Source organism: Eumetopias jubatus, unplaced genomic scaffold (genome assembly GCF_037043125.1).
Source record: "Eumetopias jubatus isolate StellerSeaLion01/CBP00866 unplaced genomic scaffold, mEumJub1_p1.0 scaffold_6, whole genome shotgun sequence".
Taxonomy (NCBI): domain Eukaryota; kingdom Metazoa; phylum Chordata; class Mammalia; order Carnivora; family Otariidae; genus Eumetopias; species Eumetopias jubatus.
The window spans coordinates 36,560,388-36,576,519 of record NW_028274812.1 but is presented as its reverse complement, the minus strand read 5'-3'; the positions used below and the strand labels follow the sequence as shown (position 1 = coordinate 36,576,519).

The 16,132-nt window shown below is 35.4% G+C and overlaps 1 protein-coding gene across 1 annotated transcript; it reads right to left on the bottom strand.

The window, feature by feature from the left end:
* Positions 1 to 5,603: 5,603 nt before the first annotated feature.
* KIAA0408 (KIAA0408 ortholog) lies at positions 5,604 to 15,642 on the bottom strand. The gene is made up of 5 exons (XM_028117099.1): positions 15,508 to 15,642; positions 11,174 to 11,536; positions 11,005 to 11,084; positions 7,899 to 9,228; positions 5,604 to 5,777 (listed from the first exon to the last, which is right to left on the bottom strand). Exons 1-5 carry the CDS (start codon positions 15,640 to 15,642, stop codon positions 5,604 to 5,606), a joined length of 2,082 nt encoding a protein of 693 aa, XP_027972900.1.
* Positions 15,643 to 16,132: the final 490 nt, after the last annotated feature.

Genomic DNA, 16,132 nt, shown 5'->3' with positions numbered 1-16,132 from the left:
CTGAACGGCATTATATAGAAAGAAAAATCTGCAGATCCCAAACAGCTACATTGAATTTGTTTAATGATTTTTATAAAATTACATTAAGTAAATAATTTAATTGGAGAATAAAGCCTCAAAAAGAAATTGACATATACAATTTATTTTGGAGTAAGATTATAAATTGGAAATAACTGCAAGCTCCAAGGGAAATGTTCTCATTTATTCTGGAGTACATTTAAGCCATATAGTATGAAAATTTTGTGTGATTCTTTTGAAGGGTGAAGAGATTAGGATTCACTCGGTATTACAGATGAGGATTGCTTTGGCTACTTACTAGTTTACCTTCAAGATTTTGGCCCACATACAAAATTTATACAATATCAGAGCATAGGCACCAAAAAATGAAACATTTTGATAAAGTGAGCCTTCCTCATGACTTATTTAATACTATCTTTTGAAACCACATAAATCATGATGAACGTTGGTTAAGAAGACTGAAAACCAAAATTAAGAGAAACTCTTTTTTTTTTAACATATATGGGTGGGTTAGCCTGGTGATGGGTATTAAGGAGGGCACGTTCTCCATGGAGCACTGGGTGTTATACGCAAACAATGAATCATGGAACACTGCATCAAAAACTAATGATGTAATGTATGGTGATTAACTTAACATAATAAAAAAAAGCATAGAACCTTTAAAAAAGTTCTTGCTACATATGCCAATTACACCATCACCTTTGATGGTGATGAATTTATATTTCAACATTGTGAATTTTCATTAATAAAAAACTGCTAATTTAATAGACAAAAAAAGAGAAACTCAACGAAATCAAAATAAACAACTGGTCATGCATAAAGTGTAAGTGAAAAAGAATTGTTCACTCTTTGCTTCCTCTTCCTCTTTTTTGGAAAAGAGCCAGAATGAGGAGTCTGTAGAACCACCTATTTATTTCTCAGTATTCTCTTGAGAAATATTTATTATCTTGGTTATTTAATTTTTCCATCTGTAATTAGAAATCACAAAGTCTGCCTTGAAGTTTGTTGGAAGAAGTCAACAAGTCAAGGAATAGAAGTGTGCATTGCAAACCATCAAATCTTAGATGCACACAGGCATACAGGGAGGCAAGACAGTGGTGTTGGAGCCTACCGTGGTGCCCATCCTTGTAAACATGGCAGTCTTACACACCTCTGAGTTTCAGGTTTCTCTCCTCTCCATGAGATTGTTCTGCATGACTTTTATGGTCCTTCTTATTCTAGACTCTTCTCTATTTCTATTTTTTTTTAAAGATTTTATTTATTTATTAGAGAGAGAGAATGAGAGATAGAAAGCATGAGAGGGAAGAGGGTCAGAGGGAGAAGCAGACTCCCCGCCGAGCAGGGAGCCCGATGTGGGACTCGATCCCGGGACTCCAGAATCATGACCTGAGCCGAAGGCAGTCGCTTAACCAACTGAGCCACCCAGGCGCCCATAGACTCTTCTCTATTTCTAGACTCCATCATAACTTCATATAAGCAGAATATTTTTTTCCAGAATTTGCCAATCGTACATGTCAGATTCAAAAGATCATTGTAATATGTATCAGATTTTAAGACTTTTGACTTTTTCCCACTGGAATGAAAAATATTTTCTATGATAAGAAAAATTCCTACAGTAAAAATTGTTGAGTAGACACTTGCTTGAAAGCTGCCCACCCCAACTTTTTGTTTTTTGTTTTGTTTTAATTTTTTACTAAATGAAGCGCATTTTTTGAAAGAGCATATTCCAGGCTATATTAAACAAGTAAGTTATAGTTGTACATTCTAATAAAGATACTTGCTACTTAAGAAGAAACATGCAGAATATGAAGCTAAATAATATTATAATAGAAATCTGAACCTACCTAAAATAATTACACTCACTTCACATATAAAGGCAAATTTCAGAGGAGTATCCTTTTTTCAAACAAAAATTAATCAGATTCAATAAACGGTTTAAGTGGGCAGAGTGGTTATCAGGGTATGAGAAGCTATTTGGCGTTATGTGTGGCTGGGTGCAAGAATTCATGCAGGCTTTTAGATTTTATTATGTAGAGATATTTTAGGAGAAGCTAGGCCGAACTGTGGACATATTTGAGTTTAGATTTCATAAAACTTTCAGCTTTCCTGGAGATCGCTATAGAAAAGGAGGAAAATCAGAATATTCTCAATGCACACACATGCCACAGCAGGTGTCTCCACACCTATTTTATTCGGTAACTTCCAATCACTGAAGGAGATTCTAATATCAAGTAGTTATTTGTCAGCAAATGTGTCTAAAAATAATTTTAAAAATCTCTGCAGGGAAGCAGATTCTCTATCTTAGGTCCAGATATTTTCTCAGGATGACATGGAGTCTGACTACATTCTCTCTGTAGAGGTAAATCATGCATGATAGTATCTAATCATCTTCATTGTCTACGTAAAAACAAATGAAAGTTAAGGTTAATTTTTGATAAGTGAATTATGCAAACATAACTTATATTTGGCTTTGGTGATAAGGCAACATAGAGAACTCGTGCAAGTGTTGTGTGCACACACACGCACAAAAACTCAAGCACTTTTTCTGCCTTGTTCTTATTCCTTTCTGAGATCAGACTCCTCAGTTGAAATAATATAGGAGTTTTCCCCCAAAAAGTCTGCTCAGCAAAACTTCTATTAATACAAGTGTTTCTAATCAAATATTTCTGAAATGTTTACAAATGTCTTAAATCCAGCAATGACGGCATAATAAAGGGTATGTTGTTGGGAAGAAAATAGCCATCCAAAGTAGAAAAACTACCAGTTAAAAATCACAATACATAAAAAAATATCTTTGAAGGATAATTTCCATTTACCTGATAGGTTTTCCCATAAAAAATTATAAAATATTTTAAAAGAGAAAACAATATTTCAATAACCTTTGTTTTAGTTTCCTCGTCTTTACAATCAAGTAGTTGGACTAGGTACTAAATTTCTTTTCAACTCTAATATTCTATGATTTTAATCAACATAGGAAGAAGTTAAAATGTGTCCCATAAAATGTGTCCCACTGTTTCATTCAAGTAGTAATAGAAAAGGTGACTTAAAAATTGTATGCCTGATAATATAACCCTTTTCTTTTACAGGTAACAAAAGCAAGTCCCAGGGAAGTAACATGACTACCCAATGGTGCCCAACTATTTGAGTATCAATCAATGTCACTGCTTCCAAATCTCTCTAATCATCAAATATTTTGCTTTCTTTTTGTTGTTGTTATTGTTTTATTAGACTCCAGATCCCCCTCTGTACCCCTGGAAATTCTGCTTTAGTAATTATGGGATGAGGTCAGGAATCAAATTTTTGAAAAGAGATCCTCAATATTTTGACTTGTAGTTAAAGGTAGGAAGCATAGAGCCCCATCAGACTACCTGGGATGTAGTGATGGAGGGGAGCAGGTATGTTGCCCAGTTCTTGGGCAGTCTCTCCAATGTAACATAGCAGCACCTTCCTAATGGGTCCATCACGGTTATGCCACAGACTACCACATAGCAGCATCTTCCTAACAGGACCATCATTGTATGCCACAGGCTACCACTTCCCTTTCCTCCCCAACCTTCTAGATGAAAAGCATATAATATAAGTGACATGACTTGGTGTCTAGGTTACTTTTCTCTGATAGGTTTCCTATGGAAAAGGATATTCCTGAAAGAAACAAGAATTAAAAGAGTGGATCTAAACACCACAGAAATAGAAACAATTATAAGAGAATATTACGAAAAACTATATGCCAACAAACTGGACAATCTAGAAGAAAGGGACAAATTCCTAGAAACATATAACCTACCAAAACTGAAACAGGAAGAAATAGAAAATTTAAACAGACCAATTACCAGCAAAAAAATTGAATCAGTAACCAGAAAACTCCCAACAAACAGAAGTCCAGGACCAGATGGCTTCACAGGCAAATTCTACCAAATATCTAAAGAGTTTATACCTATTCTCCTCAACCTATTCCAGAAAAGAGTGGATCTCTAGCCCTTCCTTATCATTTGCTCCAACTTCATATTCTAGAAGTTTAATTCATCTCAACTCCTATAAACTTTCCTTATTAGGAAGCATGAATCTGTCTATCACCACACAACAAACAGTCTCGAGCCTTTTAAGGCAGTCTGGGATTTGGAAATTATTTACTTTACCTCAGGTCATGATGTATAATGCAATGAATTTTTCTTAATTGTTAGAATATATCATAAGAAGAAGGTCTTTGAATACTTATGTCACTAGACTTTTTTAACCTTTCTGGTAGTAAAAGAAAAACTTAAATAGAATTCATATCTAATACCAAAGTTGGTTTTATAGAGAGACAATGGAGAGCAAAGTTGCTTCTAAGATCTTCCATGTAAAATTCCAAGCACCTCAACATTCATACTTTCTTCAGTCTCAACATAGATCTTATGTGTTCACTGGATGCGAACTGTGGCCAAAATACACATTTCTGTTCCTTATGCTACTCATGGATGCCAAAGTTTAGTTTAAGGCTTTTTTTATGTAGCACACTATAAGAAATATATTATAATTCAGCTCTCAAATATCATTCCTAATCTTTCTTGTTAATAAAAAAAGTGAATCAGTTTTTTACCTACTAATTTTAGGGAAAAGTTAGAAAAAAGAAAAAGGAAATGACTTACCTCTAAATATGACTTCAAATAAAGGAGCTTAACTAAAATCTATACAATTTAACAAAAAAGTAGAATTCAACATAACTGAATTTCTTTTCATATCCTATTTAAGGATTCCAAGTAAGTTCATTTTTAAGTCCTGTTGTTTCTAAGGCAGTCTCATGATATGGCTCTGGGGATCAAGTACTCAGTTAAAGCCATAATAGACTACCGAATGATATACAAAAGATTTTGTGAACATTTTATGTTTGCTTTACAAGCCTGAACTATTAAACCTGTGACAATTTTATTTATTTAAGAGAGTAAACAAGGAGATTAATGATATTAGTCCATCCTTACATCGGTTAAGAAACTATGAGTGGTATTTAGAAATCTACCAAATGTTATTAATGTGTACAATTCTTATTTTTCAATGTAGTTGGGGTCAAGAAAGTGGTTAGTTAATATATGTACCTCAAATGCCTTAAGTGGATACCTATTAAAAGGTATACAAAATATAAATAGTACTGTATATTTTCAAAAATTTTAAATAAACAGAAAGATACATAGGTTTACATGTTATAATTTCAAAGTCAACACTAGCACATACGTTTTTCTTATCTAAATACATACTAGGATACTTCCTATTTCAACACATGCATCTACAAACACATGGCCATGCACATAACCTTGCTTTCTGCCACTTGCAAGAAAGTTAGAATATACAATATAGTACACTGTTTCAACTTAAATCATATTGGCAAATTAATGAGGATGGCATTAAGAAATTCTGATCTAAGAAATCAAAATACAGGAAGATAATTATTCCATAGATTAAAAACACTGAAGACTGATGAGAAGTTAAGATTTAAATTGTTTGTCCCAGTGATCTTGAAAGACAGAGAAGAGACAGGATTGGCTGTAAACACTCCGAATGCTCTGTTTGGCAATTAGGACTTTTGTCATCTAGTAATCCAGGCCAGGGACTCAGACCATCGACGCTGCAGATCGCAGAGAAATGGTATAACTGGGAGCAGTTCTCCGCAAGGCAGGGGGCGCTGATGGAGATCTCGAGGCCCATCTAGATGGGAGACGGCGATTTGCTGGTCTAGCAGGTCGGGAAAACCCTTTTCCATGTGAAGATTTCACTGCCATGGCTTCCTAAGAGACAAAGGAAGACATCCATTTCACTATACAGGCACCAACAATGGGCTGAATATATATTACGGATCCCACCTACAAGGTTAATGTATTAGCATATTTACAAGCAAGTAGAAGCATGGATAACTGAAGAAGGTAATTGTCTAATATTTGTGGTCTTGAATCAAAAGCAATTCACTTTTAATAAGGAATATGGCATTTGATAATCTTGTAGATCTTTTCACAGTGCCAAATTTTAATACAACTGATCTCTTTTTACAACTAATTATGAGTTCAGGATTCAAAAGTTTCTGTTAGATAACTTTAATGATGGAATTATAGATGTTTCTTAGTGGGATACTAGGTTGTATAATAGATACAAAAGATACAAAAAGATAATAATTTATAAAAGAAACCATGCTCATTTATGTCAAGTTATTGGCACTTTCAGAGGTCATAAGCAAAAGGCACACAGATCACCAAATGATTTGTCTGATGCTATCTTTTTTCCCCACCAAGAACCACTATAACTATTTCTCAAAAGTTTCAAAATTATCACTAAAATACTTCAAAATATAACTTCATTGTAATTACTAATACAGAATCATTATCTATATTGGGCATCATCGGATGACTTAAAACCTTTTCCTTCCTGTCCCTTCCTTTTCTTTCATGTCTTCTTTCTTTTCTTTCTTTCTGTTTTAATGGAAGAAAAACATTCTTAGACACTTGCAGTTAAAAAAAAAATTAAAAAGTTTCCACCACACATTTTACACCAGTATTATTATTGACTTTCTTAACAAAGCCTATGCTCTTTCATCCCAGATGGGTAGTAAGATGGCCTCTATTTCTATGACAATAACCTGCAATTTATTTTTCTCGCTTTGGAATCTTACTTTTTTAGATTTGCTCTGGCAGCAGGTTGGGGGAGGGGATGAAGAACTACTCTTAAGAATCTACCATAGAGGGCCCCTCCCAAACCCCCAACCAATGCAAAAAATGTAGCTGATGAATATTTAACTGGTTATTTTATACATTTCCATTTGCCATCTGAAGCTTATAGGGCTCCCCACGTATTTATGGACTCAACTAAAAAATGGAGAAATACAAAACCAGGGTAATTATTTGTACCTTGTCCAAACAGGCAAGGTTTCTGGTAAAATGGATAAAAACTGGTATTTTTATGGGGTTGAAAGCCACATAAAAATAATTTTCACACCAGAAGGAGGCAACCTCCTGCATAACTTAAAACTACACTGCAAACACACTGCATTTTGCAAAAGTATGATTTTTTGAAATATTAGCTAATTATAACAATCTGTCACCATGTAACTTTTTGTAAATTATGCATAAAAAGGGATTGTTGGATAGTTTTTGTTGTAAATACCAATCTCTTCAACATCTTTTCCTCCTATAGCTAAAGAAAACTATATTCTTTTGCAAACAGACTGGAACAAAAAAAGAATAACAGTTTATTTTTGGGGGGGGGACAACTTTCATGTTAGGAATTTACACAAATAAGAATGACCTTAAACATTTTTAAGCTATAATATCATTTTATTTCCATGTACTGCCTTTCTGCTCCACAAATAAGAGACCTTTATGAGGCATTATTTTATGATGTGTTAGACCCATAGTCACATCCATGTGACTAATCCCATGAGAAAGAACATGAATCAAATGCTGGGAATGACTGAACCAATCATAGCCAACAACTGAAAAGTGCAAGAAATTATTTTTAAAATATTTCCAATACTCTTTTTAAAATATAAACACTAAAAGAATAAAACTCTATAAACCAATAAATATGCATTTGGAATGTTTTTTCAAGAAAGAAACTTACAGCAAACATTGGACCTTCTTGAGGTTCTTGAGTCCATTTATTTTATTTGTGTTGTCCCATTTCAGAATTTTAAAGAAGTTATAATGTACTATTCCCAATCTTAAAAAAATGTATTTTAAGAAGTTCATATTGAGTTACAATCCTAAGGTTTACACTTAGTCACAAATAAAGGGTCGAGAAGTTAAGAAGATGCCAAAATATGTGCCTCCATTCTATTTACATATGGGCAATCGACTGAACTCTGAGCCACTGCTACGTATGGATGCAGTTCTCCCAACATACGTTAATCACTTTCTCACCTCTGTTATCTTTCTCCAATCTACTCCTCGCTTTACTTGCTGTGCTCCACACATAGCTGGCTTTTGCTGAAACTCTTGTTCTAACTGAAGTCTTTCTAACTGCTGACTTAATGTGGGTCCACTGCTGACATCAGAATTACATCTGGTCCAGTTATCCTGGAAGCATTTAGAATTTTGCAATGCAGACCCTGTTGATGTCTCATAGGTTTTCAGCAGCTTTTCCACAACACCATAATTTGACCTAGGATCTGCTGATCTTGGCCGGCCAGACAAATTACTGGGTCTCCAGTCATGCTCTTGGAGCATACTCCGGTAACTGCTGGGGCTCATGTGTTCCTGCATTTGTCTGACTAGGCCTGTTGTGGGTATTTTGGTGGGATTGTCAGGCACATTTTCTCTGGGCACAGGCACGTGGACACTGGTTTTCAGAATGTCAGACACATTATCATTTTCTGATATGTTATCTGTATGAGTAGTTAAGGTCTCACAGGGTTTACAATCTTCAGATGATTCTGAGTAGCTCTGATTTTGCTGTATTGCCTGACAATTTCTATCTGTTCTAAATACGATTCTGTTAAATTCATCAGTCTTTGCTGCCAGTTTTTCATTCCTAGTTGTCCTCTTAAAACCACAACTGAAACTTTTAAGTGGGCCATTGCTCTCTGTCACCGAGGAGCTATAGTCACTGATTATATGAAGATCAGGATGAGATTTAGTAGGGTGATCTGGAATCATCTTTTCACACTGTGGCTTATTGGGAGTCGAGCAGGTTTTCTGAAACCACAATGGAGAGGGACTATTTTCTGCACTGATCCCAGTGTCATACGACCACATGCTAAGTCCAGCATTTTCATTACATGGAGGCTTGTTATCTATTTTGGCTTTGGGTGCCAAAGAAGGAAACGTGATACCATCTTTCAAAGTCTTCCCTTCATCTAGACACAGCATAGGCATCTCATTGTGCCTCCAAAGGAAATCAGGACTGCAGTTCCTTTCCTCTTGACCCTCCTGGGCCACCTGGCTATTGTGGTCTAAACTTCCCTTCAAACTTTCATGAGCTTGTTCAGAATATAAGCTGGGAAAACTTCGAGATGTGCTTCTTGGAGGTGGAAGTGGTGGAATTTCATTTCTTTGCAGATTAATTGTATCAAGTTCACATGTTTTCCTAGAGTTGCTTTGGAGCACGGTGGTGCTTAGATTCCTTCTATTTTTCTGCTTTTCTTTTTCTAAATCGATGGGAAGAATGCCCTGGCCATGGTTGATCATGTGGTCTCTGTGAGGCATATTCATTACATTTGGCATTTCCTGAAGAAAAGAATCTGACTTCATCCTAAACAGTTATAAAACATGATATATTAGTGATAATTTTATTTAGGACAAGTTCTCAAAAGAAACCATGGCTTAAGCAATGAATGTCTGCAATAAGAAAAGGACTCCCAACTTCCTCAAACAGCATTTTCCTATAAATTCTCTAGTCAAAACCTCCAAGTCCTTTTTCCTGTAGGATAAAGCTCACTTCTCAGTGGTACATTCATGGTCTACATGCTCTGACCCAAGCTATCTTTCCATTATATTCCCAAACTGTCTCTTCCACTCAGACTAGACTGTGTAGTCTCTTGGGTGTCTGCCACTGGCATTCCCATTTCTCCAAGTTCTCTCCTACCATTGCCTTCACCTCTGCTCTACCTACTGAATGCCTAGTCATTATGCCATGTGAGCTCAACTTCCTTCTCTTGAATTTGAAATGACATTCTAAGCTAAGAAGTATGACAAAAATCTGAATACAAGCTCAGTGAAACATGAGTAATACCAAATGGAATGTGCCATTTGGGCTTGAAACAAAAGTAAGAATTTTTTGGACGAGTAAAGGGCATATAGGCAAAGTGAGCCACAATAAAAATAGTGGGCTCTTCAAGGAATAGAGAGTACTTTGGTATCGCTGGATCATAAAGCAGAGTGGGAATGATGAAAGAAACATTAGGTTGAATTGTAATGTATTTGAATTATACACTAAGGATTTTGAACTTTTTTCTAAAGTGTATGGAATAACAAGGAGAACTTTATACCAGCTGTGGTTTGTAAAAGAAAATTGGCAAGTGAGTCTTTTCTAAGTTCAATCAAAACAAAAAACCTAAATAAAGCAACAATATAAATTCACAAATTAAATTGATCATACTGATAAATATAAATCATATTTATATCTCTTCAGCTTGTAAAATGTTACAAGATAGAATGCAATAAAGTGTAGATAATCATTCTCAATAATAGAGAATGGTAGGCAAAAGCAAAATGGGCAGGTAGAGGGTAAAGTTACATATAAAATATAGTTGAATAAAAAAGTCTATTGGAAGTCAATACAAAAATTCTTTCAGAGCCTCCTAAGAGCTAAAGAGCGATAAGGGTACACACTGCTACTGATTCTAAGAGGGACACACCCCTCATTAGGAGAAATGTCTTGATCCTAGAACAATCCATTTTTACTTACCTTGCAGAGAATTCCAATTTATTTTTTAATTTGGTGAAAACTTACTTTTACAGTTATATAGGTGCTTCTAAACGGAAACAGCATTTTTTAAATATCATTGTATATGTGTGTATACATATTTAGAATATTTTGTTCTAAGAATTATGTATGCTTCCACTAAATACATAATAAATGTAGAGAAATAAATGACTCTTAGGTGTAAACTACTTCAGTAGAACATCATTATATAATTAAAACTCCACATTGTTAAATCTTAAGATATATTTAACTGGATTAGCCTTGCTGTGTACTCGTCCACTGGCCACTCAAAATTAAAAAGAACTACATTTAGAAGGTACTTGTTACTTTGTTCTGGAAAGTGTTCCTTAACCAAACACCAAAAGAGTGCAGTATTCCTCACAGTCAAATTATGGAGAGAATGAGAAGATTTGGCTTAGGAATTAGCAAACAGAGAAATATTCAATTAAAGTCTTTATACCCTATCTAAGATAACAGATTTTAATAACTCATTGTTAATTCACACTAACCAAATATAAAGAGGAGGCAGTTTGGATTCATTCACTGAAAACAATATTTCTCTTGATTTTCTGATATAAAATAATCATAGATATACCAGCCCACCTTCTGTGGTTAGACCGCTTTCGGATTTCCTCTTGAAAGCTGCATAATTCTTCACTAACTTTGGCAAGTTCTTCAAGAGCCTTTATACATATAAGCAATAGTATGTTAGCGCTTTGAAATATAAATATTTCTGTAGAAACAGTTCTAGGCCAATCACAATCTTACTTACCAAGTTGAGGGCCCCAGAGCAGCTCCTGCCCTCTTCCCTCAAAGTCCTCAGACCAGGGCACGCCTCACATTCTCTTTGGTTATCTGTGGCCAAAGGATCCATAAACCCTACTTTTGATTTTTTTGTTGCTTTTTGTTCATTACACATTTCATTTCCTTCACAGAGTAAGCGCTGCTCTGTTTTATTTTCTTTTTCCAGACCATCCCGGTAATTCATCCTTGTAAATTCACATCGTCCTGAACTGGGGTAATTTGGAGAAGATTCCAGCACTTGATCTTGAATTGCTTTCTCACGATCATGACTGATGATCTTAGCACGTTCATTCACGTTGATTTTCCTCCGAAGCTTTACTTCATGGCAAAGCTGCAAAGAAAATGAAGAGAAAACTTTTTCTCCCCCTAATTTACTTTGTCAACATTTTGAATACGAAGCACACTATTTTGAGTTCTCTTTGCCATATCATGATATACTAAGTACCCTGGGGTATTAACGCTCATGCCTCTAAAATCTGATCAGCCAGAACAACTCTGATGAACCATAAGGACTACTCTTAGTAGGTCAAACTATGGAGGGTAATTTTTATACCTCTATGTAGAAATCAAACTCATTCAAAAATAAACCTGCTCCTATAGAAACATGTCATAATGATGCAGAAGCACTGTTACAAAGTTGGAACGTCCTGAATCAATTACTGGTCATGCTCTCTAATTGCTTTCAGAGAAAAGCAAGAGTTTAACTGATATTAAAGTGATGTTTTAAAAATATGTGATTCCACTTGCATGCCAACATTCAAGTGTCTAAATAGTTGACAGTATCATATAGTATGCTAGTTCATTCCATTCCCCCAGTAGACATTGTGCAACCAAAGGATGTTTCCTTTGGAAGTTATGCTGGTGTTATTGACGTATTGTTAGGTATTACTGAGATTTATTTTTAAAAAGAGATTTTTTTTTCAAAAAAGATTTCTCATCCTGATTAAAACACATGTGACCCTGTCCTATGTGGTATTAGAACTCTAAGGCTTCCATCATGTATTAGTCTATGTTAAAGTGGATCCCAAATTATTTCTTGATGAGAGTTTAGTTTTACCTCCAGGCACTCACACAACTCACCCCTAAATAGAGGAAGTAAGTGGCCTTTCTCTTTAGGCTTGAGCTGTGGGAAAGCTTGGCAAATTTCAAAGGAGTCTGTCGGATAACTATTTAAGCAAATGACTACATTTTACGGCCACAACATATATCTACACCACATCTATTATTCAAGGAGTATAACAACAAATTTATTGTCGTTCAATATTTGCCCAAATCTCAGAGAGAAGCACTAGGCATAGTTGGTGCCTGAAGTTTACACAGTACATATATTTCCATAGATACTTACACATCTATCATTGGATGATCTCAGGATAGCATCAAATTACAGCCATGGAGCAATCATGTTGGCCCTCATAAAATTACTTGTTATGAGCTATTGTGGGCATTATGATTTGGGCTGACATTGAGAGATATTATACCCTCAAAAGTGACCCTCAAAAGTTCATGTTAAACCTAAGGATGCTTATGGTGACATTGTCCTCTTTTTAAGGAGCTATAGGTGAAAACAAAATTGCCTTATTTTCAAAGTCAGGGACAAAAGTACTATTCCCGGGAAACAGGTTTGCCTTTGTCTTCTGAATATTGAAAAATATGCATCTGCTAATTTTTATGTTAGTTACTAGAAAGATAGACTTGCTGCATGCAATTCACATAAGATCCTTCCTCCTGTCTTTATCTCAACATTTTTTTTTGTTGTGAAATACTTTACCTTATGTAAAGTTTTATATACATCTTAAATTCTCTTGGGATTTAAGTGAGGTATGGATAAGCAAATAATATGCTATTGATAGAAAACAAATTATTTTGTACAAGAAAATCTGTGTTACTTCATACCCAGCACTTGTTTATGGTTCTCTGATCATTTGAACAAAACAAGCAGAAAAGATTGCAGTGTGATTAAAAAAAAAAAAAGAATTCCCAGAAACCTAAGAACTCTATCTAGGGTTTCTATCTGGATTACCCCAGTTTTCAAATACATCTGGGTTTTGCAATAGCATATACACCTGGGTTTTGCAATAGCAAATGCAATGATTGTGGATAGTGGCTGAGCAAAGAATCATTAGCATCTTAACACTCAACACTGGATCCTCTCACTGGAAGATATCTCTTGGAACCAAGTCACATGTGCACATTTGTGAATCCACAATTCTTTTACATGGCTTAATAACTTGTGCCTGAGTTAATACATACAACTTAGTGATATATGTTAAACAAATACAGTCTATTATGCTTGCAGCATGTTATAATTTTTTGAAGTGTTGATGTTTAATTTTAGTTTAAAAAATGTCTTGATTCTCTGTGACATGTGAGAACACTTTTCTCCTGTTTTCCTCAAATTTTCCTACCCTCGTTTGTAGCCTATAAGACGGATATATTAAAGGTACATTCCTATAGGCTACAGAGCTGAGAGTGGAAAAGAAATATGTATTAGTATGATAAAGGGAGCACAATGCTAGTATTCAGGTATGAAAGAGCATCATCTATGGGTATTCTGGGTAAGCACATTATTCAAACGTATTCCCAGTAATGGAGCTGTCTATGTCAGGCAGCAAGACATAAATAGCACCATGGCTACTATCCAAGATGAAGAAAATGTATTGCAGCCCTCTATCTCCTTGATGCAGAAAGAACAGTATTTCTGTAAACTATCATCCTATGTTTAAAATACATTTAAGGCCTGCTCATTGAGAAGGCTAATATTTACCATAGACGGAATCTACAGAGTTGTCAGAATAATTATTTGACAATAAAATATCTAACCTGACAGCAGATTATTTTAGCCACATGGCTGAAACAATTGGCTAGACTAATCCTGACTCCTTTAATTTTTTTTGCTTGGATGCTAGAATGTTTTTTAAAAGATTTTATTTATTTATTTGACAAAGAGAGACACAGCGAGAGAGGGAACACAAGCAGGGGGAGTGGGAGAGGGAGAAGGAGGCTCCCCACTGAGCAGGGAGCCCGATGCAGGGCTGGATCCCAGGACCCTGGGATCATGACCTGAGCCAAAGGCAGATGCTTAATGACTGAGCCACCCAGGCGCCCCACTTGGATGCTAGAATTATCTGGTCTTCCAAATCTTTGGGAAACAATGACCCATGAATTCAGGTTTCTGTTTGGAGTTTTGGATTCTGATTTGACTTAGACATCTCCTTGTTGATCCACCCTTAGTCTCTGGATAAAGAGGAGTTAAGAGAATAAGCAAAACACATTTTCCAACTACAGAGGTATGAGTGGTGGATTCTTGTTTCAGTCGAATCATACACTACATGCCTGCCTTCTCAGCTCTGTTACAGGAACAGTTTAATAGTTACTCTTTTAAATTTTTCCTCATAGCGTGCTGATTTATATTTTATTCACAACCAATTACATGGGTGTTAATAAGAAAAATATTTACACTATAAACACATAAAGCACCAGTTTTGACTGCCTATGAATAAAGGCCAAGGAGTCTGTTAAAAGAATCACTTTGGCAATGTGCACAAACCACATGACAAGATGGATGTCACTAGAAGAATGCAAGATAAGTAGAAATAATTTTCAGTTGAAACCAGCTCAAAAATACATCAATGTAAATACTTAAAGGAAATATTCCAGGGCCAGAGATAGTTTAATGGGGATAAAATGACTATTTGTATCAGAGTCATGGCACGTTGTTTTTCATAACCCCTTTCCTAACAAATGTGCCAATAAATGTGGCACATTCTGCCAGAATAAATATCATGTCCACTGCCATGTTGATATAAGGACACTCCTTTTGATTATACTGAATTATCTAATATGTAATTTCGTTTAGTAGACATGATTCATAAATCATTTCAGGAAAGATCTGTACTTTAATGCCCAATTGTAATTTTGCTAATATATGTTCCACCAATTATGTTTTTCTTATATTCTCCTCCTGGACCTTGTGTTTGAAAACTCATGCAAAAACAAACAAACAAACAAAGAAAAACAACTCACTTTTGATACCAAGGCACTTTAGGCACAAAATAATAAATTTATACACTTTAGAATGACGTTTTAAGTTCTTAATTTTCATGCAGGGCTATAAAAAAAAAAAGCTTAGTCCCTTCAATACCACTGGATAAGGTTCTGCTATTTTTGGTCTAGTAAATGTCATTGAGACATGCATCTCTTAGGTAGAATAAGGAAAACAGAATCAGCTTTCAATACAACACAAATTTCAAAGAGAATTTTCATTCTGAGCTTTCAGTGTATTCAAAACAAATCAGTTTGTACCTCTTCTATCTTCTTCTGCATGATTTTCCATTGACTCTCCCATTCCTTCCTTTCATTGTCAAACTGGTCCAGTAATTCCATCTTTTCCTTGTGCCAGTTAGCTTCTGTGTTCTCCCACTGCTTATGCAGGTCCATGGCAACCGTGTGAGTGTTAGTGAAGGGGTATTTCTGCTTGTCTCTGCCTTCTTAACTGTTTCTTGGAAGCTTGGAATTGTTTTATTTGAAGCAGTCTCACTTGCCTTTAAAATAAAGCCTAATATAAACATAAGGAGAAAGAGTTCCAAATCCGTTTGCTTTTTGGAAACATGTTATCATTTTGTTAAGAGCCATCGACATAAACAAACTATAGGAAAACTGTACTTAAAAAAAGAGAGGAGATGATTAACAATCTGCTTAAGAAGAACTAACAAAGTTGGGACACCTGGGTGGTTCAGTTGATTAAGTCACACTGACTTTTGATCTCTTCTCGGGTCTTGATCTCAGGGTCTTGAGTTTAAGCCCTGCATGGGGCTCCATGTGGGGCATGGAGCCTACTTAATTAAAAAAAGGGGAAAAAAGAACTAACACAGTCAAAACGTATTATTGTCCAAAGGGATTTTTTCTCCCTTTCTCAAATGGGTTCTTC